This window comes from Oncorhynchus masou, chromosome 24 (assembly GCF_036934945.1).
Source record: "Oncorhynchus masou masou isolate Uvic2021 chromosome 24, UVic_Omas_1.1, whole genome shotgun sequence".
NCBI lineage: Eukaryota > Metazoa > Chordata > Actinopteri > Salmoniformes > Salmonidae > Oncorhynchus > Oncorhynchus masou.
The window spans coordinates 7,903,792-7,931,213 of NC_088235.1; the positions used below are offsets into that span (position 1 = coordinate 7,903,792).

Consider the following 27,422-nt stretch of genomic DNA (forward strand, 5'->3'; position numbering starts at 1 on the left):
TCTACAGCTGATGAAGGTGGTTAATTAATGAGGTGTTCTCTACAGCTGATGAAGGTGGTTAATGAGGTGTTCTCTACAGCTGATGAAGGTGGTTAATTAATGAGGTGTTCTCTACAGCTGATGAAGGTGGTTAATGAGGTGTTCTCTACAGCTGATGAAGGTGATTAATGAGGTGTTCTCTACAGCTGATGAAGGTGGTTAATGAGGTGTTCTCTACAGCTGATGAAGGTGATTAATGAGGTGTTCTCTACAGCTGATGAAGGTGGTTAATGAGGTGTTCTCTACAGCTGATGAAGGTGGTTAATTAATGGGGGTTCTCTACAGCTGATGAAGGTGGTTAATTAATGAGGTGTTCTCTACAGCTGATGAAGGTGATTAATGAGGTGTTCTCTACAGCTGATGAAGGTGGTTAATTAATGAGGTGTTCTCTACAGCTGATGAAGGTGGTTAATTAATGAGGTGTTCTCTACAGCTGATGAAGGTGGTTTAATGAGGTGTTCTCTACAGCTGATGAAGGTGGTTAATGAGGTGTTCTCTACAGCTGATGAAGGTGGTTAATGAGGTGTTCTCTACAGCTGATGAAGGGGTTAATGAGGTGTTCTCTACAGCTGATGAAGGTGATTAATGAGGTGTTCTCTACAGCTGAGGTGAAGGTGTTCTCTACAGCTGATGAAGGTGGTTAATGAGGTGTTCTCTACAGCTGATGAAGGTGGTTAATGAGGTGTTCTCTAGCTGATGCTCTGAGGTGTTCTCTACAGCTGATGAAGGTGATTAATGAGGTGTTCTCTACAGCTGATGAAGGTGATTAATGAGGTGTTCTCTACAGCTGATTAATGAGGTGGTGGTTAATTAATGAGGTGTTCTCTACAGCTGATGAAGGTGGTTAATGAGGTGTTCTCTACAGCTGATGAAGGTGATTTCTCTACAGCTGATGAAGGTGGTTAATGAGGTGTTCTCTACAGCTGATGAAGGTGGTTAATTAATGAGGTGTTCTCTACAGCTGATGAAGGTGATTAATGAGGTGTTCTCTACAGCTGATGAAGGTGGGTTAATGAGGTGTTCTCTACAGCTGATGAAGGTGATTAATGAGGTGTTCTCTACAGCTGATGAAGGTGGTTAATGAGGTGTTCTCTACAGCTGATGAAGGTGGTTAATTAATGAGGTGTTCTCTACAGCTGATGAGGGTGGTTAATTAATGAGGTGTTCTCTACAGCTGATGAAGGTGATTAATGAGGTGTTCTCTACAGCTGATGAGGGTGGTTAATTAATGAGGTGTTCTCTACAGCTGATGAAGGTGATTAATGAGGTGTTCTCTACAGCTGATGAAGGTGGTTAATTAATGAGGTGTTCTCTACAGCTGATGAAGGTGATTAATGAGGTGTTCTCTACAGCTGATGAGGGTGGTTAATTAATGAGGTGTTCTCTACAGCTGATGAAGGTGGTTAATTAATGAGGTGTTCTCTACAGCTGATGAAGGTGATTAATGAGGTGTTCTCTACAGCTGATGAAGGGGGTTAATGAGGTGTTCTCTACAGCTGATGAAGGTGATTAATGAGGTGTTCTCTACAGCTGATGAAGGTGGTTAATGAGGTGTTCTCTACAGCTGATGAAGGTGGTTAATTAATGGGGTGTTCTCTACAGCTGATGAGGGTGGTTAATTAATGAGGTGTTCTCTACAGCTGATGAAGGTGATTAATGAGGTGTTCTCTACAGCTGATGATGGGTGGTTAATTAATGAGGTGTTCTCTACAGCTGATGAAGGTGATTAATGAGGTGTTCTCTACAGCTGATGAAGGTGGTTAATTAATGAGGTGTTCTCTACAGCTGATGAAGGTGATTAATGAGGTGTTCTCTACAGCTGATGAGAGGTGGTTAATTAATGAGGTGTTCTCTACAGCTGATGAAGGTGGTTAATTAATGTTAATTAATGAGGTGTTCTCTACAGCTGATGAAGGTGGTTAATTAATGAGGTGTTCTCTACAGCTGATGAAGGTGATTAATGAGGTGTTCTCTACAGCTGATGAGGGTGGTTAATTAATGAGGTGTTCTCTACAGCTGATGAAGGTGGTTAATTAATGAGGTGTTCTCTACAGCTGATGAAGGTGGTTAATGAGGTGTTCTCTACAGCTGATGAAGGGGGTTAATGAGGTGTTCTCTACAGCTGATGAAGGTGATTAATGAGGTGTTCTCTACAGCTGATGAGGGTGGTTAATGAGGTGTTCTCTACAGCTGATGAAGGTGGTTAATTAATGAGGTGTTCTCTACAGCTGATGAGGGTGGTTAATTAATGAGGTGTTCTCTACAGCTGATGAAGGTGATTAATGAGGTGTTCTCTACAGCTGATGAGGGTGGTTAATTAATGAGGTGTTCTCTACAGCTGATGAAGGTGTTCTCTACAGTTAATTAATGAGGTGTTCTCTACAGCTGATGAAGGTGGTTAATCTAAGCTGATGAAGGGTTAATGAGGTGTTCTCTACAGCTGATGAAGGTGGTTAATGAGGTGTTCTCTACAGCTGATGAAGGTGGTTAATGAGGTGTTCTCTACAGCTGATCTCTGAGGTGTTCTCTACAGCTGATGAAGGTGTTAATGAGGTGTTCTCTACAGCTGATGAAGGTGGTTAATGAGGTGTTCTCTACAGCTGATGAAGGTGGTTAATTAATGAGGTGTTCTCTGATGACAGCTGATGAGGTGTTCTCTACAGTGATGAAGGGATTAATGAGGTGTTCTCTACAGCTGATGAAGGTGGTTAATGAGGTGTTCTCTACAGCTGATGAAGGTGGTTAATTAATGAGGTGTTCTCTACAGCTGATGAAGGTGATTAATGAGGTGTTCTCTACAGCTGATGAAGGTGGTTAATGAGGTGTTCTCTACAGCTGATGAAGGTGATTAATGAGGTGTTCTCTACAGCTGATGAAGGTGGTTAATTAATGAGGTGTTCTCTACAGCTGATGAAGGTTAATTAATGGGGTGTTCTCTACAGCTGATGAAGGTGGTTAATTAATGAGGTGTTCTCTACAGCTGATGAAGGTGATTAATGAGGTGTTCTCTACAGCTGATGAAGGTGGTTAATTAATGAGGTGTTCTCTACAGCTGATGAAGGTGGTTAATGAGGTGTTCTCTACAGCTGATGAAGGTGGTTAATGAGGTGTTCTCTACAGCTGATGAAGGTGGTTAATGAGGTGTTCTCTACAGCTGATGAAGGTGGTTAATGAGGTGTTCTCTACAGCTGATGAAGGGGGTTAATGAGGTGTTCTCTACAGCTGATGAAGGTGATTAATGAGGTGTTCTCTACAGCTGATGAAGGAGGTGTTCTCTACAGCTGATGAAGGTGGTAATGAGGTGTTCTCTACAGCTGATGAAGGTGGTTAATGAGGTGTTCTCTACAGCTGATGAAGGTGGTTAATTAATGAGGTGTTCTCTACAGCTGATGAAGGTGGAGGTGTTCTAATGAGGTGTTCTCTACAGCTGATGAAGGTGGTTAATTAATGAGGTGTTCTCTACAGCTGATGAAGGTGGTTAATGAGGTGTTCTCTACAGCTGATGAAGGTGGTTAATTAATGAGGTGTTCTCTACAGCTGATGAAGGTGGTTAATTAATGAGGTGTTCTCTACAGCTGATGAGGTGGTTAATTAATGAGGTGTTCTCTACAGCTGATGAAGGTGGTTAATGAGGTGTTCTCTACTGGCTCTACAGCTGATGAAGGTGGTTAATTAATGAGGTGTTCTCTAAGCTGATGAACAGCTGATGAAGGTGATTAATGAGGTGTTCTCTACAGCTGATGAAGGTGGTTAATTAATGAGGTGTTCTCTACAGCTGATGAAGGATTAATTAATGAGGTGTTCTCTACAGCTGATGAAGGTGGTTAATTAATGAGGTTCTCTACAGCTGATGAAGGTGGTTAATTCTCTACAGCTGATGAAGGTGGTTAATGAGGTGTTCTCTACAGCTGATGAAGGTGGTTAATGAGGTGTTCTCTACAGCTGATGAAGGTGGTTAATGAGGTGTTCTCTACAGCTGATGAAGGTGGTTAATGAGGTGTTCTCTACAGCTGATGAAGGTGGTTAATGAGGTGTTCTCTACAGCTGATGAAGGTGGTTAATTAATGAGGTGTTCTCTACAGCTGATGAAGGTGGTTAATGAGGTGTTCTCTACAGCTGATGAAGGTGGTTAATTAATGAAGGTGTTCTCTACAGCTGATGAAGGTGATTAATGAGGTGTTCTCTACAGCTGATGAAGGTGGTTAATGAGGTGTTCTCTACAGCTGATGAAGGTGATTAATGAGGTGTTCTCTACAGCTGATGAAGGTGGTTAATGAGGTGTTCTCTACAGCTGATGAAGGTGGTTAATTAATGAGGTGTTCTCTACAGCTGATGAGGGTGGTTAATTAATGAGGTGTTCTCTACAGCTGATGAAGGTGATTAATGAGGTGTTCTCTACAGCTGATGAAGGTGGTTAATTAATGAGGTGTTCTCTACAGCTGATGAAGGTGGTTAATTAATGAGGTGTTCTCTACAGCTGATGAAGGTGGTTAATTAATGAGGTGTTCTCTACAGCTGATGAAGGTGATTAATGAGGTGTTCTCTACAGCTGATGAAGGGTGGTTGAATTAATGAGGTGTTCTCTACAGCTGATGAAGGTGGTTAATTAATGAGGTGTTCTCTACAGCTGATGAAGGTGGTTAATTAATGAGGTGTTCTCTACAGCTGATGAAGGTGATTAATGAGGTGTTCTCTACAGCTGATGAAGGTGGTTAATTAATGAGGTGTTCTCTACAGCTGATGAAGGTGGTTAATGAGGGTGTTCTCTACAGCTGATGAAGGTGGTTAATGAGGTGTTCTCTACAGCTGATGAAGGTGGTTAATTAATGAGGTGTTCTCTACAGCTGATGAAGGTGATTAATGAGGTGTTCTCTACAGCTGATGAAGGTGGTTAATTAATGAGGTGTTCTCTACAGCTGATGAAGGTGGTTAATTAATGAGGTGTTCTCTACAGCTGATGAAGGTGATTAATGAGGTGTTCTCTACAGCTGATGAAGGTGTTCTCTACAGCTTAATTAATGAGGTGTTCTCTACAGCTGATGAAGGTGGTTAATTAATGAGGTGTTCTCTACAGCTGATGAAGGTGGTTAATGAGGTGTTCTTACTGATGAAGGTGGTTAATGAGGTGTTCTACAGCTGATGAAGGTGGTTAATGAGGTGTTCTCTACAGCTACAGCTGATGAGGTGATTAATGAGGTGTTCTCTACAGCTGATGAAATTAATGAGGTGTTCTCTACAGCTGATGAAGGTGGTTAATTAATGAGGTGTTCTCTACAGCTGATGAAGGTGGTTAATGAGGTGTTCTCTACAGCTGATGAAGGTTTAATTAATGAGGTGTTCTCTACAGCTGATGAAGGTGGTTAATTAATGAGGTGTTCTCTACAGCTGATGAAGGTGGTTAATTAATGAGGTGTTCTCTACAGCTGATGAAGGTGGTTAATTAATGAGGTGTTCTCTACAGCTGATGAAGGTGGATTAATGAGGTGTTCTCTACAGCTGATGAAGGTGGTTAATGAGGTGTTCTCTTCTCTACAGCTGATGAAGGTGGTTAATGAGGTGTTCTCTACAGCTGATGAAGGAGGGTTCTTACATTGAAGGTGGAGGTGTTCTCTACAGCTGATGAAGGTGGTTAATTGAAATGAGGTGTTCTCTACAGCTGATGAAGGTGGTTAATGAGGTGTTCTCTAGCTGATGAAGGTGGTTAATTAATGAGGTGTTCTCTACAGCTGATGAAGGTGGTTAATGAGGTGTTCTCTACAGCTGATGAAGGTGGTTAAGGTGGTTAATGAGGTGTTCTCTACAGCTGATGAAGTGTAATTAATGAGGTGTTCTCTACAGCTGATGAAGGTGGTTAATTAATGAGGTGTTCTCTACAGCTGATGAAGGTGGTTAATGAGGTGTTCTCTACAGCTGATGAAGGTGGTTAATGAGGTGTTCTCTACAGCTGATGAAGGTGGATTAATGAGGTGTTCTCTACAGCTGATGAAGGTGATTAATGAGGTGTTCTCTACAGCTGATGAAGGTGATTAATGAGGTGTTCTCTACAGCTGATGATGAAGTTGATTAATGAGGTGTTCTCTACAGCTGATGAAGGTGGTTAATGAGGTGTTCTCTACAGCTGATGAAGGTGGTTAATGAGGTGTTCTCTACAGCTGATGAAGGTGATTAATGAGGTGTTTCTACAGCTGATGAGGGTGATTAATTAATGAGGTGTTCTCTACAGCTGATGAAGGTGGTTAATTAATGAGGTGTTCTCTACAGCTGATGAAGGTGGTTAATTAATGAGGTGTTCTCTACAGCTGATGAAGGTGGTTAATGAGGTGTTCTCTACAGCTGATGAAGGTGTTAATTAAGGTGTTCTCTACAGCTGATGAAGGTGGTTAATTAATGAGGTGTTCTCTACAGCTGATGAAGGTGATTAATGAGGTGTTCTCTACAGCTGATGAAGGTGGTTAATTAATGAGGTGTTCTCTACAGCTGATGAAGGTGGTTAATTAATGAGGTGTTCTCTACAGCTGATGAAGGTGATTAATGAGGTGTTCTCTACAGCTGATGAGGGTGGTTAATTAATGAGGTGTTCTCTACAGCTGATGAAGGTGGTTAATTAATGAGGTGTTCTCTACAGCTGATGAAGGTGGTTAATTAATGAGGTGTTCTCTACAGCTGATGAAGGTGCTGATGAATTAATGAGGTGTTCTCTACAGCTGATGAAGGTGGTTAATTAATGAGGTGTTCTCTACAGCTGATGAAGGTGGTTAATTAATGAGGTGTTCTCTACTGATGAAGGTGAGCTGATGAAGGTGGTTAATTAATGAGGTGTTCTCTACAGCTGATGAAGGTGGTTAATGAGGTGTTCTCTACAGCTGATGAAGGTGATTAATCTCTACAGCTGATGAAGGTGGTTAATGAGGTGTTCTCTACAGCTGATGAAGGTGGTTAATTAATGAGGTGTTCTCTACAGCTGATGAAGGTGATTAATGAGGTGTTCTCTACAGCTGATGAAGGTGTTAAAGGTGCTGATGAAGGTGGTTAATGAGGTGTTCTCTACAGCTGATGAAGGTGTTAATGAGGTGTTCTCTACAGCTGATGAAGGTGATTAATGAGGTGTTCTCTACAGCTGATGAAGGTGATTAATTAATGAGGTGTTCTCTACAGCTGATGAAGGTGGTTAATGAGGTGTTCTCTACAGCTGATAAGGTTAATTAATCTCTACAGCTGATGAAGGTGATTAATGAGGTGTTCTCTACAGCTGATGAAGGTGGTTAATAATGAGGTGTTCTCTACAGCTGATTCTCTACAGCTGATGAAGGTGTTAATTAATGAGGTGTTCTCTACAGCTGATGAAGGTGATTAATGAGGTGTTCTCTACAGCTGATGAAGGTGGTTAATGAGGTGTTCTCTACAGCTGATGAAGGGGTTAATGAGGTGTTCTCTACAGCTGATGAAGGTGGTTAATGAGGTGTTCTCTCTACAGCTGATGAAGGTGATTAATGAGGTGTTCTCTACAGCTGATGAAGGTGGTTAATTAATGAGGTGTTCTCTACAGCTGATGAAGGTGGTTAATTAATGAGGTGTTCTCTACAGCTGATGAGGGTGGTTAATTAATGAGGTGTTCTCTACAGCTGATGAAGGTGGTTAATGAGGTGTTCTTCTCTACAGCTGATGAAGGTGGTTAATGAGGTGTTCTCTACAGCTGATGAAGGGGTGAGGTGTTCTTACAGCTGATGAAGGTGGTTAATGAGGTGTTCTCTACAGCTGATGAAGGTGGTTAATGAGGTGTTCTCTACAGCTGATGAAGGTGATTAATGAGGTGTTCTCTACAGCTGATGAAGGTGGTTAATGAGGTGTTCTCTACAGCTGATGAAGGTGGTTAATGAGGTGTTCTCTACAGCTGATGAAGGTGGTTAATGAGGTGTTCTCTACAGCTGATGAAGGTGGTTAATGAGGTGTTCTCTACAGCTGATGAAGGTGGTTAATGAGGTGTTCTCTACAGCTGATGAAGGTGATTAATGAGGTGTTCTCTACAGCTGATGAAGGTGGTTAATTAATGAGGTGTTCTCTACAGCTGATGAAGGTGTTAATGAGGTGATTAATGAGGTGTGTTCTCTACAGCTGATGAAGGTGGTTAATAATGAAGGTGTTCTCTACAGCTGATGAAGGTGGTTAATGAGGTGTTCTCTACAGCTGATGAAGGTGGTTAATTAATGGGGTGTTCTCTACAGCTGATGAAGGTGGTTAATTAATGAGGTGTTCTCTACAGCTGATGAAGGTGATTAATGAGGTGTTCTCTACAGCTGATGAAGGTGGTTAATGAGGTGTTCTCTACAGCTGATGAAGGTGGTTAATTAATGAGGTGTTCTCTACAGCTGATGAAGGTGGTTAATTAATGAGGTGTTCTCTACAGCTGATGAAGGTGATTAATGAGGTGTTCTCTACAGCTGATGAGGGTGGTTAATTAATGAGGTGTTCTCTACAGCTGATGAAGGTGGTTAATTAATGAGGTGTTCTCTACAGCTGATGAAGGTGGTTAATTAATGAGGTGTTCTCTACAGCTGATGAAGGTGGTTAATGAGGTGTTCTCTACAGCTGATGAAGGTTGTTAATGAGGTGTTCTCTACAGCTGATGAAGGTGGTTAATGAGGTGTTCTCTACAGCTGATGAAGGGGTTAATGAGGTGTTCCCTACAGCTGATGAAGGTGGTCAATGAGGTGTTCTCTACAGCTGATGAAGGTGGTTAATGAGGTGTTCTCTACTGCTGATGAAGGTGGTTAATGAGGTGTTCTCTACTGGCTCTACAGCTGATGAAGGTGGTTAATGAGGTGTTCTCTACAGCTGATGAAGGTGATTAATGAGGTGTTCTCTACAGCTGATGAAGGTGGTTAATTAATGAAGGTGGTGTTCTCTACAGCTGATGAAGGTGGTTAATGAGGTGTTCTCTACAGCTGATGAGGGTGGTTAATTAATGAGGTGTTCTCTACAGCTGATGAAGGTGGTTAATTTAATTAGCTGATGAAGGTGTTCTGATGAAGGTGATTAACAGCTGATGAAGGTGGTTAATTAATGAGGTGTTCTCTACAGCTGATGAAGGTGGTTAATTAATGAGGTCTTACAGCTGTTGAAGGTGGTTAATTAATGAGGTGTTCTTCTCTACAGCTGATGAAGGTGGTACAGCTGATGAATTAATGAGGTGTTCTCTACAGCTGATGAAGGTGGTTAATGAGGTGTTCTCTACAGCTGATGAAGGTGGTTACATTAATGTTAATGGGTGTTCTCTACAGCTGATGATGATGAGGTGGTTAATTAATGAGGTGTTCTCTACAGCTGATGAAGGTGATTAATGAGGTGTTCTCTACAGCTGATGAAGGTGGTTAATGAGGTGTTCTCTACTGGCTCTACAGCTGATGAAGGTGGTTAATTAATGAGGTGTTCTCTACAGCTGATGAAGGTGGTTAATTAATGAGGTGTTCTCTACAGCTGATGAAGGTGGTTAATGAGGTGTTTCTCTACAGCTGATGAAGGTGGTTAATAATGAGGTGTTCTCTACAGCTGATGAAGTGATTAATGAGGTGTTCTTAATCTCTACAGCTGATGAAGGTGGTTAATTAATGAGGTGTTCTCTACAGCTGATGAAGGTGGTTAATGAGGTGTTCTCTACAGCTGATGAAGGTTGTTAATGAGGTGTTCTCTACAGCTGATGAAGGTGGTTAATGAGGTGTTCTCTACAGCTGATGAAGGGGGTTAATGAGGTGTTCCCTACAGCTGATGAAGGTGATCAATGAGGTGTTCTCTACAGCTGATGAAGGTGGTTAATGAGGTGTTCTCTACTGCTGATGAAGGTGGTTAATGAGGTGTTCTCTACTGGCTCTACAGCTGATGAAGGTGGTTAATGAGGTGTTCTCTACAGCTGATGAAGGTGGTTAATGAGGTGTTCTCTACTGGCTCTACAGCTGATGAAGGTGGTTAATTAATGAGGTGTTCTCTACAGCTGATGAAGGTGATTAATGAGGTGTTCTCTACAGCTGATGAAGGTGGTTAATTAATGAGGTGTTCTCTACAGCTGATGAAGGTGGTTAATTAATGAGGTGTTCTCTACAGCTGATGAAGGTGATTAATGAGGTGTTCTCTACAGCTGATGAAGGGTGTGTTACATTAATGAGGTGTTCTCTACAGCTGATGAAGGTGATTAATGAGGTGTTCTCTACAGCTGATGAAGGTGGTTAATTAATGAGGTGTTCTCTACAGCTGATGAAGGTGGTTAATTAATGAGGTGTTCTCTACAGCTGATGAAGGTGGTTAATTAATGAGGTGTTCTCTACAGCTGATGAGGTGTTCTCTAAGCTGATGAAGGTGATTAATGAGGTGTTCTCTACAGCTGATGAAGGTGATTAATGAATTAATGAGGTGTTCTCTACAGCTGATGAAGGTGGTTAATTAATGAGGTGTTCTCTACAGCTGATGAAGGTGGTTAATTAATGAGGTGTTCTCTACAGCTGATGAAGGTGATTAATGAGGTGTTCTCTACAGCTGATGAAGAGTGGTTAATTAATGAGGTGTTCTCTACAGCTGATGAAGGTGGTTAATTAATGAGGTGTTCTCTACAGCTGTTGAAGGTGGTTAATTAATGAGGTGTTCTCTACAGCTGATGAAGGTGGTTAATGAGGTGTTCTCTACAGCTGATGAAGGTTGTTAATGAGGTGTTCTCTACAGCTGATGAAGGTGGTTAATGAGGTGTTCTCTACAGCTGATGAAGGGGGTTAATGAGGTGTTCCCTACAGCTGATGAAGGTGATCAATGAGGTGTTCTCTACAGCTGATGAAGGTGGTTAATTAATGAGGTGTTCTCTACTGCTGATGAAGGTGGTTAATGAGGTGTTCTCTACTGGCTCTACAGCTGATGAAGGTGGTTAATGAGGTGTTCTCTACAGCTGATGAAGGTGATTAATGAGGTGTTCTCTACAGCTGATGAAGGTGATTAATTAATGAGGTGTTCTCTACAGCTGATGAAGGTGGTTAATGAGGTGTTCTCTACTGGCTCTACAGCTGATGAAGATGGTTAATGAGGTGTTCTCTACTGGCTCTACAGCTGATGAAGGTGGTTAATGAGGTGTTCTTCTGGCTCTACAGCTGATGAAGGTGATTAATGAGGTGTTCTCTACAGCTGATGAAGGTGATTAATGAGGTGTTCTCTACAGCTGATGAAGGGGTTAATGAGGTGTTCTCTACAGCTGATGAAGGTAGTTAATGAGGTGTTCTCTACAGCTGATGAAGGTGGTTAATGAGGTGTTCTCTACAGCTGATGAAGGTGATTAATGAGGTGTTCTCTACAGCTGATGAAGGGGTTAATTAATGAGGTGTTCTCTACAGCTGATGAGGGTGGTTAATTAATGAGGTGTTCTCTACAGCTGATGAAGGGGTTAATGAGGTGTTCTCTACAGCTGATGAAGGTGGTTAATGAGGTGTTCTCTACTGGCTACAGATGATGAAGGTGGTTAATGAGGTGTTCTCTACAGCTGATGAAGGGGTTAATGAGGTGTTCTCTACAGCTGATGAAGGTGGTTAATGAGGTGTTCTCTACAGCTGATGAAGGTGGTTAATGAGGTGTTCTCTACAGCTGATGAAGGTGGTTAATGAGGGGTGTTCTCTGCAGCTGATGAAGGTGGTTAATGAGGTGTTCTCTACAGCTGATGAAGGTGGTTAATGAGGTGTTCTCTACTGGCTACAGCTGATGAAGGTGGTTAATGAGGTGTTCTCTACAGCTGATGAAGGTGGTTAATGAGGTGTTCTCTACAGCTGATGAAGGTGGTTAATGAGGTGTTCTCTACTGGCTCTACAGCTGATGATGGGGTTAATGAGGTGTTCTCTACAGCTGATGAGGGTGGTTAATTAATGAGGTGTTCTCTACAGCTGATGAAGGTGATTAATGAGGTGTTTCTACAGCTGATGAGAGTGGTTAATTAATGAGGTGTTCTCTACAGCTGATGAAGGTGGTTAATGAGGTGTTCTCTACAGCTGATGAAGGTGGTTAATTAATGGGGTGTTCTCTACAGCTGATGAGGGTGGTTAATTAATGAGGTGTTCTCTACAGCTGATGAAGGTGATTAATGAGGTGTTCTCTACAGCTGATGAGGGTGGTTAATTAATGAGGTGTTCTCTACAGCTGATGAAGGTGGTTAATTAATGAGCTGTTCTCTACAGCTGATGAAGGTGGTTAATTAATGAGGTGTTCTCTACAGCTGATGAAGGTGATTAATGAGGTGTTCTCTACAGCTGATGAGAGTGGTTAATTAATGAGGTGTTCTCTACAGCTGATGAAGGTGGTTAATTAATGAGGTGTTCTCTACAGCTGTTGAAGGTGGTTAATTAATGAGGTGTTCTCTACAGCTGATGAAGGTGGTTAATGAGGTGTTCTCTACAGCTGATGAAGGTTGTTAATGAGGTGTTCTCTACAGCTGATGAAGGTGGTTAATGAGGTGTTCTCTACAGCTGATGAAGGGGTTAATGAGGTGTTCCCTACAGCTGATGAAGGTGATCAATGAGGTGTTCTCTACAGCTGATGAAGGTGGTTAATGAGGTGTTCTCTACTGCTGATGAAGGTGGTTAATGAGGTGTTCTCTACTGGCTCTACAGCTGATGAAGGTGGTTAATGAGGTGTTCTCTACAGCTGATGAAGGTGATTAATGAGGTGTTCTCTACAGCTGATGAAGTGTGATTAGGGTGGTTAATGAGGTGTTCTCTACAGCTGATGAAGGTGGTTAATGAGGTGTTCTCTACTGGCTCTACAGCTGATGAAGGTGGTTAATGAGGTGTTCTCTACTGGCTCTACAGCTGATGAAGGTGGTTAATGAGGTGTTCTACTGGCTCTACAGCTGATGAAGGTGATTAATGAGGTGTTCTCTACAGCTGATGAAGGTGATTAATGAGGTGTTCTCTACAGCTGATGAAGGTGGGGGGTTAATGAGGTGTTCTCTACAGATTAATGAGGTGTTCTCTACAGCTGATGAAGGTATTAATGAGGTGTTCTCTACAGCTGATGAAGGTGGTTAATGAGGTGTTCTCTACAGCTGATGAAGGTGATTAATGAGGTGTTCTCTACAGCTGATGAAGGGGGTTAATTAATGAGGTGTTCTCTACAGCTGATGAGGGTGGTTAATTAATGAGGTGTTCTCTACAGCTGATGAAGGTGGTTAATGAGGTGTTCTCTACAGCTGATGAAGGTGGTTAATGAGGTGTTCTCTACTGGCTCTACAGCTGATGAAGGTGGTTAATGAGGTGTTCTCTACAGCTGATGAAGGGTGGTTAATTAATGAGGTGTTCTCTACAGCTGATGAAGGTGGTTAATGAGGTGTTCTCTACAGCTGATGAAGGTGTTAATGAGGTGTTCTCTACAGCTGATGAGGGTGGTTAATTAATGAGGTGTTCTCTACAGCTGATGAAGGTGGTTAATTAATGAGGTGTTCTCTACAGCTGATGAAGGTGTTAATGAGGTGTTAATGAGGTGTTCTCTAATGGCTCTACAGCTGATGAAGGTGGTTAATTAGGTGGTGTTCTCTACAGCTGATGAAGGTGTTAATTAATGAGGTGTTCTCTACAGCTGATGAAAAGGTGTAATGAGGTGTTCTACAGCTGATGAAGGTGGTTAATGAGGTGTTCTCTCTACAGCTGATGAAGGTGGTTAATGAGGTGTTCTCTACAGCTGATGAAGGTGGTTAATTAATGAGGTGTTCTCTACAGCTGATGAAGGTGATTAATGAGGTGTTCTCTACAGCTGATGAGGGTGGTTAATGAGGTGTTCTCTACAGCTGATGAAGGTGGTTAATTAATGAGGTGTTCTCTACAGCTGATGAAGGGGGTTAATGAGGTGTTCTCTACAGCTGATGAAGGTGGTTAATGAGGTGTTCTCTACAGCTGATGAAGGGGGTTAATGAGGTGTTCTCTACAGCTGAGGGTGGTTAATGAGGTGTTCTCTACAGCTGATGAGGGTGGTTAATTAATGAGGTGTTCTCTACAGCTGAAGAAGGGGGTTAATGAGGTGTTCTCTACAGCTGATGAGGGTGATTAATGAGGTGTTCTCTACAGCTGATGAAGGTGGTTAATGAGGTGTTCTCTACAGCTGATGAAGGGGGTTAATGAGGTGTTCTCTACAGCTGATGAAGGGGGTTAATGAGGTGTTCTCTACAGCTGATGAAGGTGGTTAATGAGGTGTTCTCTACAGCTGATGAAGGTGGTTAATTAATGAGGTGTTCTCTACAGCTGATGAAGGTGATTAATGAGGTGTTCTCTACTGGCTCTACAGCTGATGAAGGTAGTTAATGAGGTGTTCTCTACTGGCTCTACAGCTGATGAAGGGGGTTAATGAGGTGTTCTCTACAGCTGATGAAGGTGGTTAATGAGGTGTTCTCTACAGCTGATGAGGGTGGTTAATTAATGAGGTGTTCTCTACAGCTGATGAAGGTGGTTAATGAGGTGTTCTCTACAGCTGATGAGGGTGGTTAATGAGGTGTTCTCTACAGCTGATGAGGGTGGTTAATTAATGAGGTGTTCTCTACAGCTGATGAGGGTGGTTAATTAATGAGGTGTTCTCTACAGCTGATGAAGGTGGTTAATTAATGAGGTGTTCTCTACAGCTGATGAAGGTGGTTAATTAATGAGGTGTTCTCTACAGCTGATGAAGGTGGTTAATTAATGAGGTGTTCTCTACAGCTGATGAGGGTGGTTAATTAATGAGGTGTTCTCTACTGGCTCTACAGCTGATGAAGGGGGTTAATGAGGTGTTCTCTACAGCTGATGAAGGGGATTAATGAGGTGTTCTCTACAGCTGATGAAGGTGATTAATGAGGTGTTCTCTACAGCTGATGAAGGTGGTTAATGAGGTGTTCTCTACTGGCTCTACAGCTGATGAAGGGGGTTAATGAGGTGTTCTCTACAGCTGATGAAGGTGATTAATGAGGTGTTCTCTACAGCTGATGAAGGTGATTAATGAGGTGTTCTCTACAGCTGATGAAGGTGGTTATTGAGGTGTTCTCTACAGCTGATGAAGGTGGTTAATTAATGAGTTGTTCTCTACAGCTGATGAAGGTGATTAATGAGGTGTTCTCTACAGCTGATGAAGGTGATTAATGAGGTGTTCTCTACTGGCTCTACAGCTGATGAAGGTGGTTAATGAGGTGTTCTCTACTGGCTCTACAGCTGATGAAGGGGGTTAATGAGGTGTTCTCTACAGCTGATGAAGGTGATTAATGAGATGTTCTCTACAGCTGATGAAGGTGGTTAATGAGGTGTTCTCTACAGCTGATGAAGGGGGTTAATGAGGTGTTCTCTACTGGCTCTACAGCTGATGAAGGTGATTAATGAGGTGTTCTCTACTGGCTCTACAGCTGATGAAGGGGGTTAATGAGGTGTTCTCTACAGCTGATGAAGGTGATTAATGAGGTGTTCTCTACAGCTGATGAAGGTGATTAATGAGGTGTTCTCTACGGCTGATGAAGGGGGTTAATGAGGTGTTCTCTACAGCTGATGAGGGTGGTTAATGAGGTGTTCTCTACTGGCTCTACAGCTGATGAAGGGGGTTAATGAGGTGTTCTCCACAGCTGATGAAGGTGGTTAATGAGGTGTTCTCTACAGCTGATGAAGGTGATTAATGAGGTGTTCTCTACAGCTGATGAAGGTGATTAATGAGGTGTTCTCTACAGCTGATGAAGGGGGTTAATGAGGTGTTCTCTACAGCTGATGAAGGGGGTTAATGAGGTGTTCTCTACTGGCTCTACAGCTGATGAGGGTGGTTAATTAATGAGGTGTTCTCTACAGCTGATGAAGGTGGTTAATGAGGTGTTCTCTACTGGCTCTACAGCTGATGAAGGTAGTTAATGAGATGTGCCCCAACATCACAAGGATCTATAACATCGGCAAGAGCCACAGCGGACAGAAACTCTACGCCATTGAGATCTCAGACAACCCTGGAGAGCATGAACCAGGTAAGTTCAGAGAAAGGGCTCTGATAGGATTGTTATCCTTGGTTCATTCCTAGAAGTCAAGTTCTCTGGGTTCAAGTTGTTTGGTGAATGTGGTTTCCCTCCCTCTCTCCCTTCTCTCCCTCCCTCCCTCTCTTCCTCTCCCTCCCTCTCTTCCTCTCCCTCCCTCCCTCCCCGTCCCTCCCCTCCCTCCCTGTCCCTCCCCTCCCTCCCTCCCTCCTCCCTCCCTCCCTCCCTCCCTCCCTCCCTCTCCCTCCCTCCCTCCCTCCCCCTCCCTCCCTCCCTCCCTCCCTCCCTCCCTCCCTACGCCCCCCCCTCCCTCCCTCCCTCCCTCCCTCTCTTCCTCTCCCTCCCTCCCTCCCTCCCTCCCTGTCCCTCCCTCCCTCCTCTCCCAGGTGAACCAGAGTTCCGCTACACGGCCGGTTCCCATGGTAACGAGGTGCTGGGCCGAGAGCTGCTCCTGCTGCTGATGCAGTTCATGTGTCAGGAGTACCTGTCGGGTAGCCCACGGATACGTCACCTGGTGCACGAGACCAGGATACACCTGCTCCCCTCCGTCAACCCCGACGGGTACGACAAAGCCCTTGAAGTGGTAGGTGTGTGTGTCCGAAAGACCCCCAAAACCCCACAGCTGATATTGCAAATATTGACTGCATCCTTAAGGTTGTACTGAAACATACCACGGATACAACTGACTCTTCTGGGACACGTGTTGAGGGTCTTTTGCTTGTCAGCCCTATGTGATTGTCAGATGAAAGATTCTCCTCTTCAAAGTCAGAAGGTCAAAGCTTCCTCACCAGTGATTCCAGTGGCGGCTGGTGCCGTTTAGGATGAAGGAGGGTGACTCCTTCCTTATTTCTATTACAGCATATTGGATAACTGTCGCTCATATTCCATTCACCCAGTTCAATGTAACAGTGATATGTTTAGGCTACTACATGATACTGCAATGTTCCCCTATATCCATCATGAGGTTGCTACAACCTACACTATGAATCAAGGGTCAAGAGAAATTAGAGAAGAAGACAGACATTGACACATTCAATTGCCTGGCACTCTCTTGCCTTCATCTGGCTGATCTAGGATGAAATCACTTGTTTTCTTGTGGGGGGGGGGTTCACTTTAGGGTGTTGAGCAGCTTTAATATTGCAGGTAGATTGTAGCTTCCATCAACGTAATGATCTGCATCATTTTTATTAAGTATATATACAGTGGGGAGAACAAGTATTTGATTCACTGCCGATCTTGCAGGTTTTCCTACTTACAAAGCATGTAGAGGTCTGTAATTTTTATCATAGGTACACTTCAACTGTGAGAGACGGAATCTAAAACAAAAATCCAGAAAATCACATTGTATGATTTTTAGGTAATTAATTTGCATTTTATTGCATGCAATATGTATTTGATCACCTACCAACCAGTAAGAATTATTTCTGTCCTAGATTAATTATCTGACACTTTGATTGGGTGGACAACATGTACGTTCATGCTGCAAAAACTCTGATAGGTTGGTGGAGGGCATCCTCCAGAAGTTGTCATAATTACTGTGTAAGTCTATGGAAGGGGGTGAGAACCATGAGCCTCCTAGGTTTTGTATTGAAGTCAATGTACCTAGAGGAGGACCGAAGCTAGCTGTCCTCCGGCTACACTGTGGCGCTACCCTACAGAGTACTGCTGAGGCTACTGTAGACCTTCATTACAAAACATTGTGTTTTAATCAATTATTTGTTATGTGAATATATATATATAGTATAGTTTTATTTAAAAAATGATAACTTGTTATCCTTAATTAATTTAAAACCATTTGGGGACCTCATGTCTTAATTATCTGCTCTCACGTGTCACTCTGTGTCACTCTCCCGTTGTCCCTCAGGGTTCAGAGCTGAGTGGCTGGTCCCTGGGTCGGTGGAGTCAGGACGGAGTAGACATCCACCATAACTTCCCTGACCTCAACTCCATCCTGTGGGAGGCTGAAACAAAGAAATGGATCCCCAGGAAGATGCTCAACCACCATGTGCCCATTCCCGAATGGTATCAGTCCAAGAACTCCACGGTCAGTAAATGCCACACAAGATTCTGAGGAGTTTTCGAAAGACATTGATAGGGGAATCTCAGACATCCAGAACTAAAAAAGAAAAATGAGAAAAGATACTAATGAGACTAGCGAAGTCACCACCCTCCTTAACAGATACTTGCAGCCAGATTCGAGCCACTCTCTGGGCCAAAAACTGAGCACCTGAACAAAGTTCCTTGTTAGTCGTCGCATCCCACAGTTTGTTGATAGGGAACTTCTGGTTCTCATCATGTCACTATGACTCCATGACAGATAGAGGACTTCTGGTTCTCATCCTGTCACTATGACAGATAGAGGACTCCTGGTTCTCATCCTGTCACTATGACTCCATGACAGATAGGGAACTTCTGGTTCTCATTCTGTCACTATGACTCCATGACAGATAGAGGACTTCTGGTTCTCATCCTGTCACTATGACTCCATGACAGATAGAGGACTTCTGGTTCTCATCCTGTCACTATGACTCCATGACAGATAGAGGACTTCTGGTTCTCATCCTGTCACTATGACAGATAGTGGACTTCTGGTTCTCATCCTGTCACTATGACAGATAGAGGACTTCTGGTTCTCATCCTGTCACTATGACAGATAGAGGACTCCTGGTTCTCATCCTGTCACTATGACAGATAGAGGACTTCTGGTTCTCATCCTGTCACTATGACTCCATGACAGATAGAGGACTTCTGGTTCTCATCCTGTCACTATGACTCCATGACAGATAGAGGACTCCTGGTTCTCATCCTGTCACTATGACTCCATGACAGATAGGGGACTTCTGGTTCTCATCATGTCACTATGACTCCATGACAGATAGGGGACTTCTGGTTCTCATCCTGTCACTATGACTCCATGACAGATAGGGGACTCCTGGTTCTCATCCTGTCACTATGACAGATAGAGGACTTCTGGTTCTCATCCTGTCACTATGACTCCATGACAGATAGAGGACTTCTGGTTCTCATCCTGTCACTATGACTCCATGACAGATAGAGGACTTCTGGTTCTCATCCTGTCACTATGACTCCATGACAGATAGAGGACTTCTGGTTCTCATCATGTCACTATGACTCCATGACAGATAGAGGACTTCTGGTTCTCATCCTGTCACTATGACTCCATGACAGATAGTGGACTTCTGGTTCTCATCCTGTCACTATGACTCCATGACAGATAGAGGACTTCTGGTTCTCATTCTGTCACTATGACTCCATGACAGATAGAGGACTTCTGGTTCTCATCCTGTCACTATGACAGATAGAGGACTTCTGGTTCTCATTCTGCCACTATGACTCCATGACAGATAGAGGACTTCTGGTTCTCATTCTGTCACTATGACTCCATGACAGATAGAGGACTTCTGGTTCTCATCCTGTCACCATGACAGATAGAGGACTTCTGGTTCTCATCCTGTCACTATGACAGATAGTGGACTTCTGGTTCTCATCCTGTCACCATGACAGATAGAGGACTTCTGGTTCTCATCCTGTCACTATGACAGATAGTGGACTTCTGGTTCTCATCCTGTCACCATGACAGATAGAGGACTTCTGGTTCTCATCCTCTCACCATGACAGATAGAGGACTTCTGGTTCTCATCCTCTCACCATGACAGATAGAGGACTTCTGGTTCTCATCGTGTCACTATGACTGATAGGGGACTTCTGGTTCTCATTCTGTCACTATGACTCCATGACAGATAGGGGACTTCTGGTTCTCATTCTGTCACTATGACAGATAGAGGACTTCTGGTTCTCATTCTGCCACTATGACTCCATGACAGAGGACTTCTGGTTCTCATCCTGTCACTATGACAGATAGAGGACTTCGGGTTTTCCTCCTCACTTCTCCCCTCTCCTTTCCTCTCTCCTCTCCTTTCTCCTCTTTCCTCCCGTCCCTTTCCTTTTCTCTTCTCTTCTCCTCTCTTCTCTTCTCCTCTCCTCTCGTTCTCCTCTCCTCTCCTCAGGTAGCAGCAGAGACGCGTGCGCTGGTCTCCTGGATGGAGAAGATCCCGTTCGTCCTGGGTGGTAACCTCCAGGGAGGGGAGTTGGTGGTGACCTTCCCCTACGACAGGACCCGTTCCCAGGGTGTATCCAGGGAGCAGACCCCCACCCCAGACGACCACGTCTTCCGCTGGCTCGCCTTCTCCTACGCATCCACCCACCGCCTGATGACCGACGCCAGACGACGAGTCTGCCACACCGAGGACTTTGCCAAGGAAGATGGCACCATCAACGGGGCGTCCTGGCACACCGCGGCAGGGAGTTAGTGTTGATGTTTTCCCATTCAATTCATTTCAATTCAATTCATTTAAATTAAATTAAATTCAATTCAGTTCAATTCAGTTCAATTAAATTCAATTCAGTTCAGTTCAGTTCATTTCAGTTCAACTGATTTCAGTTCAGTTCAGTTCAATTAATTTCAATTCAGTTCAATTAATTTCTGATTCAAATAAATGAATGTATTGATGTATTATCACAGGCCAGTACCAGAGTAGTTCTGTAACGGTTTTCTTCCGCTGAAGGAGAGGAGGAGCCCCATAAACATACAAAAAACCTTAGAACAGGTACAACACATAAATCCCCCATGTCACACTCTGACCTCACCAAAATAATAAAGAAAACAAAGATAACTAAGGCCAGGGCGTGACAAGTTCTTCATTTCAACACATGTTGATTTGATTTATTATCACAGACCAGTACCAGAGTAGCTCTTCATTTCAACACATGTTGATTTGATGTATTATCACAGACCAGTACCAGAGTAGCTCTTCATTTCAACACATGTTGATTTGATGTATTATCACAGACCAGTACCAGAGTAGTTCTTCATTTCAACACATGTTGATTTGATTTATTATCACAGACCAGTACCAGAGTAGCTCTTCATTTCAAACATTTTTGGGGAAAAAAAACAAATTTCTTTGACCATCATTGTACAATTTCTCGTAAATGACGATAGATAAATGGTTGATTCTTTTTTTCCTGGCACCATGAATACAGGTTCATGTACTTCGACGTGAAGCGGTCAAATTAGCGCTCTCTTTTCGTTTTTGAAAAATGGCCTTAACTCAAAAAGCGTTGAGACCTCAACGCCATCTTGTTCCTGGGCTAACAGCCCATTAGGCCAAACCTATGTTTCTGGGCTAACAGCCGATTAGACCAAACCTATGCTCACCAAGTTTCATCTTCAAAGTCTTTTCCATTTAGGAGAAATGGCCATGTCGTGATTGGTGATGTTTTGTACATTTGCAATATAATCCATTCGCCATCTGGTGGAATTTACCAGGACAGCGAAAAATGACCAACATTTTAAAATGTTATAAAACGGAAACCGAATGTCCGAGAGACTTCGTTCGATGACTTCCCGGAAGATCTGGCCCTGGTGCACGGCCCGACGCTGTCGGCAAATTTTCAAACATTCGCGGACGTCTAGTAAGGGACCGTACATTTGCAATATGGAGATTCTCATCGATCATACAGCAAATGCCGAAAAGGGCACTTCAGGTATGATTTTTTTTTATGTCTCATGCATTGGCTTTCGAAAGTATTCACCCCCTTGGCATTTTTCCTATTTTGTTGCCTTACAACCTGGAATTAAAATATATTTTGGAGGGGGTTCTATCATTTGATTGACACAACATGCCTACCACTTTGTAGACTCAAAATACGTTTTATTGTGAATCAAGCAACAAATAAGACAAAAAACTGAACTTGTGTGTGCATAACTTTTCACCTCCCCAAAGTCAATAATATGTAGAGACACCTTTTGCTAAAATTACATCTGCAAGTCTCTTGGGGCATGTCTCTATAATCTTTGCACATCTAGCCACTGGGATTTTTGCCCATTCTTCAAGGCAAAACTGCTCCAGCTCCTTCAAGTTGGATGGGTTCCGCTGGTGTACAGCAATCTTTAAGTCATACAACATATTTTCAATTGGATTGAGGTCTGGGCTTTGACTAGGCCATTCCAAGACATTTAAATGTGTCCCCTTAAACCACTCGAGTGTTGCTTTAGCAGTATGCTTAGGGTCATTGTCCTGCTGGAAGGCGAACTTCATCCCAGTCTCAAATCTCTGGAAGACTGAAACAGGTTTCCCTCAAGAATTTCCCTGTATTTAGCGCCATCCATTATTCCTTCAATTCTGACCAGTTTCCCAGTTCCTGCCGATGGGAAAACATACCACAGACCAGTACCTGAGTAGCTCTTCATTTTAACACATGCTGATTTGATTTATTATCTTTATAAAACACTGGTGAAAAAAGAACATATCAGCTGATGTCTTTTCATTGGGCAAATGGCCGACAGATAAATGACTGTCTGTGCCGCTGTGTTGGCAGGTATGAACGACTAGCCCCCTGTCTCTCAGTGTTACAGTGCAGTAGCACCACTGTCTCTGTGTTGGCAGGTATGAACGACTAGCCCCCTGTCTCTCAGTGTTACAGTGCAGTAGCACCACTGTCTCTGTGTTGGCAGGTATGAACGACTTCAGCTACTTGCACACCAACTGCTTTGAGCTGTCGATGTACGTGGGCTGTGACAAATTCCCCCATGAGAGTGAGCTGGCGGAGGAGTGGGAAAACAACCGGGAGTCCCTGCTCGTCTTCATGGAGCAGGTACAGTATGTAGAGTCCAGAGAGGGCGTGTAGAGTCCAGAGAGGGCGTGTAGAGTCCAGAGAGGGCGTGTAGAGTCCAGAGAGGGCGTGTAGAGTCCAGAGAGGGCGTGTAGAGTCCAGAGAGGGCGTGTAGAGTCCAGAGAGGGTGTGTAGAGTCCAGAGAGGGCGTGTAGAATATGTGCACATGTTCATGAAATACAATATATGGCTGTAATCACCCCCAGACACACATGGCTAACTTGATGGGTCATTTAATCATCTGGTGAAATGCAGTCTTAAGTTCAGACATGTAACAAATAACTGCCATAATCCCAACTCATATTACTACCAATACAAACTGATTTTCATAGCTGTAGTATGAATCTGCAGTTAGCTACAGAGTTAATCATCTCGGTTCGATATTAGCTAGCTAACATTTGGTTATAACTAGCGATGCAAATAGATTTTCCGATTCAAGTAATTTTACTACACAGATCATACACGTAAAGTTAGCTAGCTGGCCAGTAAGGTAACGTTAGCTAGCTGGCCAGTAAGATAACGCTAGTTAGCCAGCCAGTAAGGTCATGATAGCTAGCCAGCCAGTAAGATAACGTTAGCTAGCCAGCCAGTAAGATAACGTTAGCTAGCGAGCCAGTAAGATACCGTTAGCTAGCCAGGCAGTAAGATAATGTTAGCTAGCGAGCCATTAAGATAATCTAACGTTAGCTAGCGAGCCAGTAAGGTCATGATAGCTAACCAGCCAGTAAGATAACATTAGCTAGCCAGCCAGTAAGATAATGTTAGCTAGCGAGCCATTAAGATAATCTAACGTTAGCTAGTGAACAATATGCTTTGACTTGCAATGAAATCCACTTTCTGACTAAATTAGAAATGTATAATATCTGACATGTAGCTAGACTCTGACCCACATACATGGATGAACGCGTCACGGCAGACTGGAACTATTTTATTCTGTTCTGTTTGCAGCTACATCTTGTTTGGTCAGCGTTGTGTCAAGTCACTCTGGTTCACACAGACTGGAACCATTTTATTCTGTTCTGTTTGTAGCTACATCTTGTTTGGTCAGCGTTGTGTCAAGTCACTCTGTTTCACACTGCCTGAAACCATCTTATTCTGTTCTCTTTGTAGCTACATCTTGTTTGGTCAGCGTTGTGTCAAGTCACTCAGGTCCACACAGACTGGAACCATTTTATTCTGTTTTGTTTGTAGCTACATCTTGTTTGGTCAGCGTTGTGTCAAGTCACTCAGGTTCACACTGCCTGAAACCATCTTATTCTGTTTTGTTTGTAGCTACATCTCGTTTGGTCAGCGTTGTGGCAGGTCACTCAGGTTTACACTGTTTCTGCAAGTGCAGAAAGTAGCCCGTCACAACTTTTTCCAACTTTAACTCCTGTTAAATTCAGGGCATAAATGTTGCTGAGAAAAGTAACAAAACCATTGTAGTTCTCGATGGCTAATGTTGTATCTTTCAAAAACACAGCAGTAGAAAGGACTGTCAACACATACTAAGCATCTCACGTTATAGACAGAAGTATGCTACATGGCAGACCAATCCAAACTCCTCTCTCGGCATGTCAAGCCCGTCCATTATCTCAGCCAATCATGGTAGTAATTAAGCTAGTATTTTAACAAATTGTATTCGTATTTACAGATTGAATAAATGTTTGTTTATTAAGGCACATGAAAGTTTACATGTTCCAGAATGCATTTCCATCAACGACAACAAGACGTTCAAATGCCTCTTCTGCAAAGTAGTGACATGCGACATACGCCTAGCTTTCTGAAACGAGTCATATTATATTGTTTAAATATTTATATCAAGGATCACATTGAAAATAATAGTTTTTAAGCATTCATGTGTCATACTCTGTGGTTTATTGTACTTTTAAATACTGTAATATTATAATATACTATAATATCATCAAATTAATATTATATATGATACATTACATATTATTATTGTTGTTATTATTATTATTCAGTCAGTTGATCTTTCACCTCTGACCTTTCATACACAGGTGCATCGTGGAATCAAAGGCATTGTCTGGGACATGCAGGGGCGGGGCATAGCCAACGCCACCATCCAAGTGGAAGGGATCGGCCATGACATCAGAACAGGTAGAGATACATTTATTTTATTGATTTATTTCACCTTTATTTAACCAGGTAGGCAAGTTGAGAACAAGTTCTCATTTACAATTGCGACCCTGACCAAGATAAAGCAAAGCAGTTCGATACAAACAACAACCCAGAGTTACACATGGAGTAAAACAAAACATACCGTCAATAATACAGTAGAAAAATAAGTCTATATACAATGTGAGCAAATGAGGTGAGATAAGGGAGGTAAAGGCAAAAAAAGGCCATGGTGGCGAAGTAAATACAATATAGCAAGTAAAACACTGGAATGGTAGATTTGCTGTGGAAGAATGTGCAAAGTAGAAATAAAAATAATGGGGTGCAAAGGAGCAAAATAAATAAATTAATTAATACAGTAGGGGAACAGGTAGTTGTCTGGGCTGAAGTATAGGTGGGTTATGTAGAGGTGCAGTAATCTGTCAGCTGCTCTGACATTTGGTGCTTAAAGCTAGTGAGGGAGATAAGTGTTTCCAGTTTCAGAGATTTTTGTAGTTCGTTCCAGTCATTGGCAGCAGAGAACTGGAAGGAAAGGTGGCCAAAGGAAGAATTGGTGTTGGGGGTGACCAGAGAGATATACCTGCTGGAGCGCATGCTACAGGTGGGTGCTGCTATGGTGACCAGCGAGCTGAGATAAGGCGGGGCTTTGCCGAGTAGTGACTTGTAGATGACCTGGAGCCAGTTGGTTTGGCGACGAGTGTGAAGCGAGGAGCAGCCAACGAGAGCGTACAGGTCGCAGTGGTGGGTAGTATATGTGGCTTCGGTGACCAAACTGATGGCACTGTGATAGACTGCATCCAATTTATTGAGTAGAGTATTGGAGGCTATTTTGTAAATGACATCGCCGAAGTCGAGGATCGGTAGGGTAGTCAGTTTTACGAGGCTATGTTTGGCAGCATGAGTGAAGGATGCTTTGTTGCGAAATAGGAAGCCAATTCTAGATTTAACTTTGGATTGGAGATGTTTGATATGGGTCTGGAAGGAGAGTTGACAGTCTAAGCAGACACCTAGGTATTTGTAGTTGTCCACATATTCTAAGTCAGAACCGTCCAGAGTAGTGATGTTGGATAGGCAAGCAGGTGTGGGCAGCGATCGGTTGAAGAGCATGCATTTAGTTTTACTTGTATTTAAGAGCAATTGGAGGCAAAGGAAGGAGAGTTGTATGGCATTGAAGCTTGCCTGGAGGGTTGTTAACACAGTGTCCAAAGAAGGGCCAGAAGTATACAGAATGGTGCCGTCTGCGTAGAGGTGGATCAGAGAATCACCAGCAGCAAGCGCGACATCATTGATGTATACAGAGAAGAGAGTTGGTCCAAGAATTGAACCCTGTGGCACCCCCATAGAGACTGCCAGATGTCCAGTCAACAGACCCTCCGATTTGACACACTGAACCCTATCAGAGAAGTAGTTGGTGAACCAGGCAAGGCAATCATTTGAGAAATCAAGGCTATCGAGTCTGCCGATGAGGATGTGGTGATTGACAGAGTCGAAAGCCTTGGCCAGGTCAATGAACACGGCTGCACAGTAATGTTTCTTATCGATGGCGGTTAAGATATGATTTAGGATCTTGAGTGTGACTAAGGTGCACCCATGACCAGCTCTGAAACCAGATGGGATTGCGGAGAAGGTATGGTGGGATTCGAAATTGTCGGTAATCTGTTGACTTGGCTATCGAAGACCTTAGAAAGGCAGAGTAGGATAGATATAGGTCTGTAGCAGTTTGGGTCAAGAGTGTCCCCCCCCTTTGAAGTGGGAGATGACCTCAGCCTCAGAAATACATGCTGTTATAGTATACTCTGTGTTCTCATTCTGTGTCCATACATACTATATATACCATATAGAGATGTATTATAGTAGACTCTGTGTTCTCATTCTGTGTCCATACATACCATATAGAGATGTATTATAGTAGACTCTCACCTCATTCTGTGTCCATACATACCATGTAGAGATGTATTATAGTAGACTCTGTGTTATCATTCTGTGTCCATACATACCATATAGAGATGTATTATAGTAGAATAGGTGTTCTCATTCTGTGTCCATAGATCTGACATTACTCCACCAAACCCAGCTATCAGAGTCCAAAATGCCACTCCAGTATCTGGCATGTCCAGTGTGTATCAACCAATGAGAATACAATAACACAATCAACGGCATAGTAGTACACAGGATATTGTTTTATCTTCATTCCATCAGTAGCATTCTATTGAAAACATCAGTAGCATTCTATTGAAAACATCATTAGCATTCTATAGAAAACATCTGTAGCATTCTATAGAAAACATCATTAGCATTCTATAGAAAACATCTGTAGCATTCTATAGAAAACATCAGTAGCATTCTATAGAAAACATCAGTAGCATTCTATAGAAAACATCAGTAGCATTCTATAGAAAACATCAGTAGCATTCTATTGAAAACATCAGTAGCATTCTATTGAAAACATCATTAGCATTCTATAGAAAACATCTGTAGCTTTCTATAGAAAACATCTGTAGCATTCTATTGAAAACATCATTAGCATTCTATAGAAAACATCATTAGCATTCTATAGAAAACATCATTAGCATTCTATAGAAAACATCATTAG

At 42.8% G+C, this 27,422-nt stretch overlaps 1 protein-coding gene across 2 annotated transcripts in view; it reads left to right on the top strand.

Annotated features, from left to right (window-relative positions):
• The window catches only part of LOC135511829 (inactive carboxypeptidase-like protein X2), a 64,641-nt gene that overhangs the window by 17,416 nt on the left and 19,803 nt on the right, over positions 1–27,422 (top strand). For both annotated transcript variants that reach the window (XM_064933309.1, XM_064933310.1), the window contains 6 exons: positions 15,886–16,009; positions 16,402–16,598; positions 17,880–18,059; positions 20,044–20,341; positions 22,554–22,693; positions 24,712–24,811. In XM_064933309.1, coding sequence (XP_064789381.1) covers positions 15,886–16,009; positions 16,402–16,598; positions 17,880–18,059; positions 20,044–20,341; positions 22,554–22,693; positions 24,712–24,811 — 1,039 coding nt within the window. The remainder of the gene's footprint in view (positions 1–15,885; positions 16,010–16,401; positions 16,599–17,879; positions 18,060–20,043; positions 20,342–22,553; positions 22,694–24,711; positions 24,812–27,422) is intronic.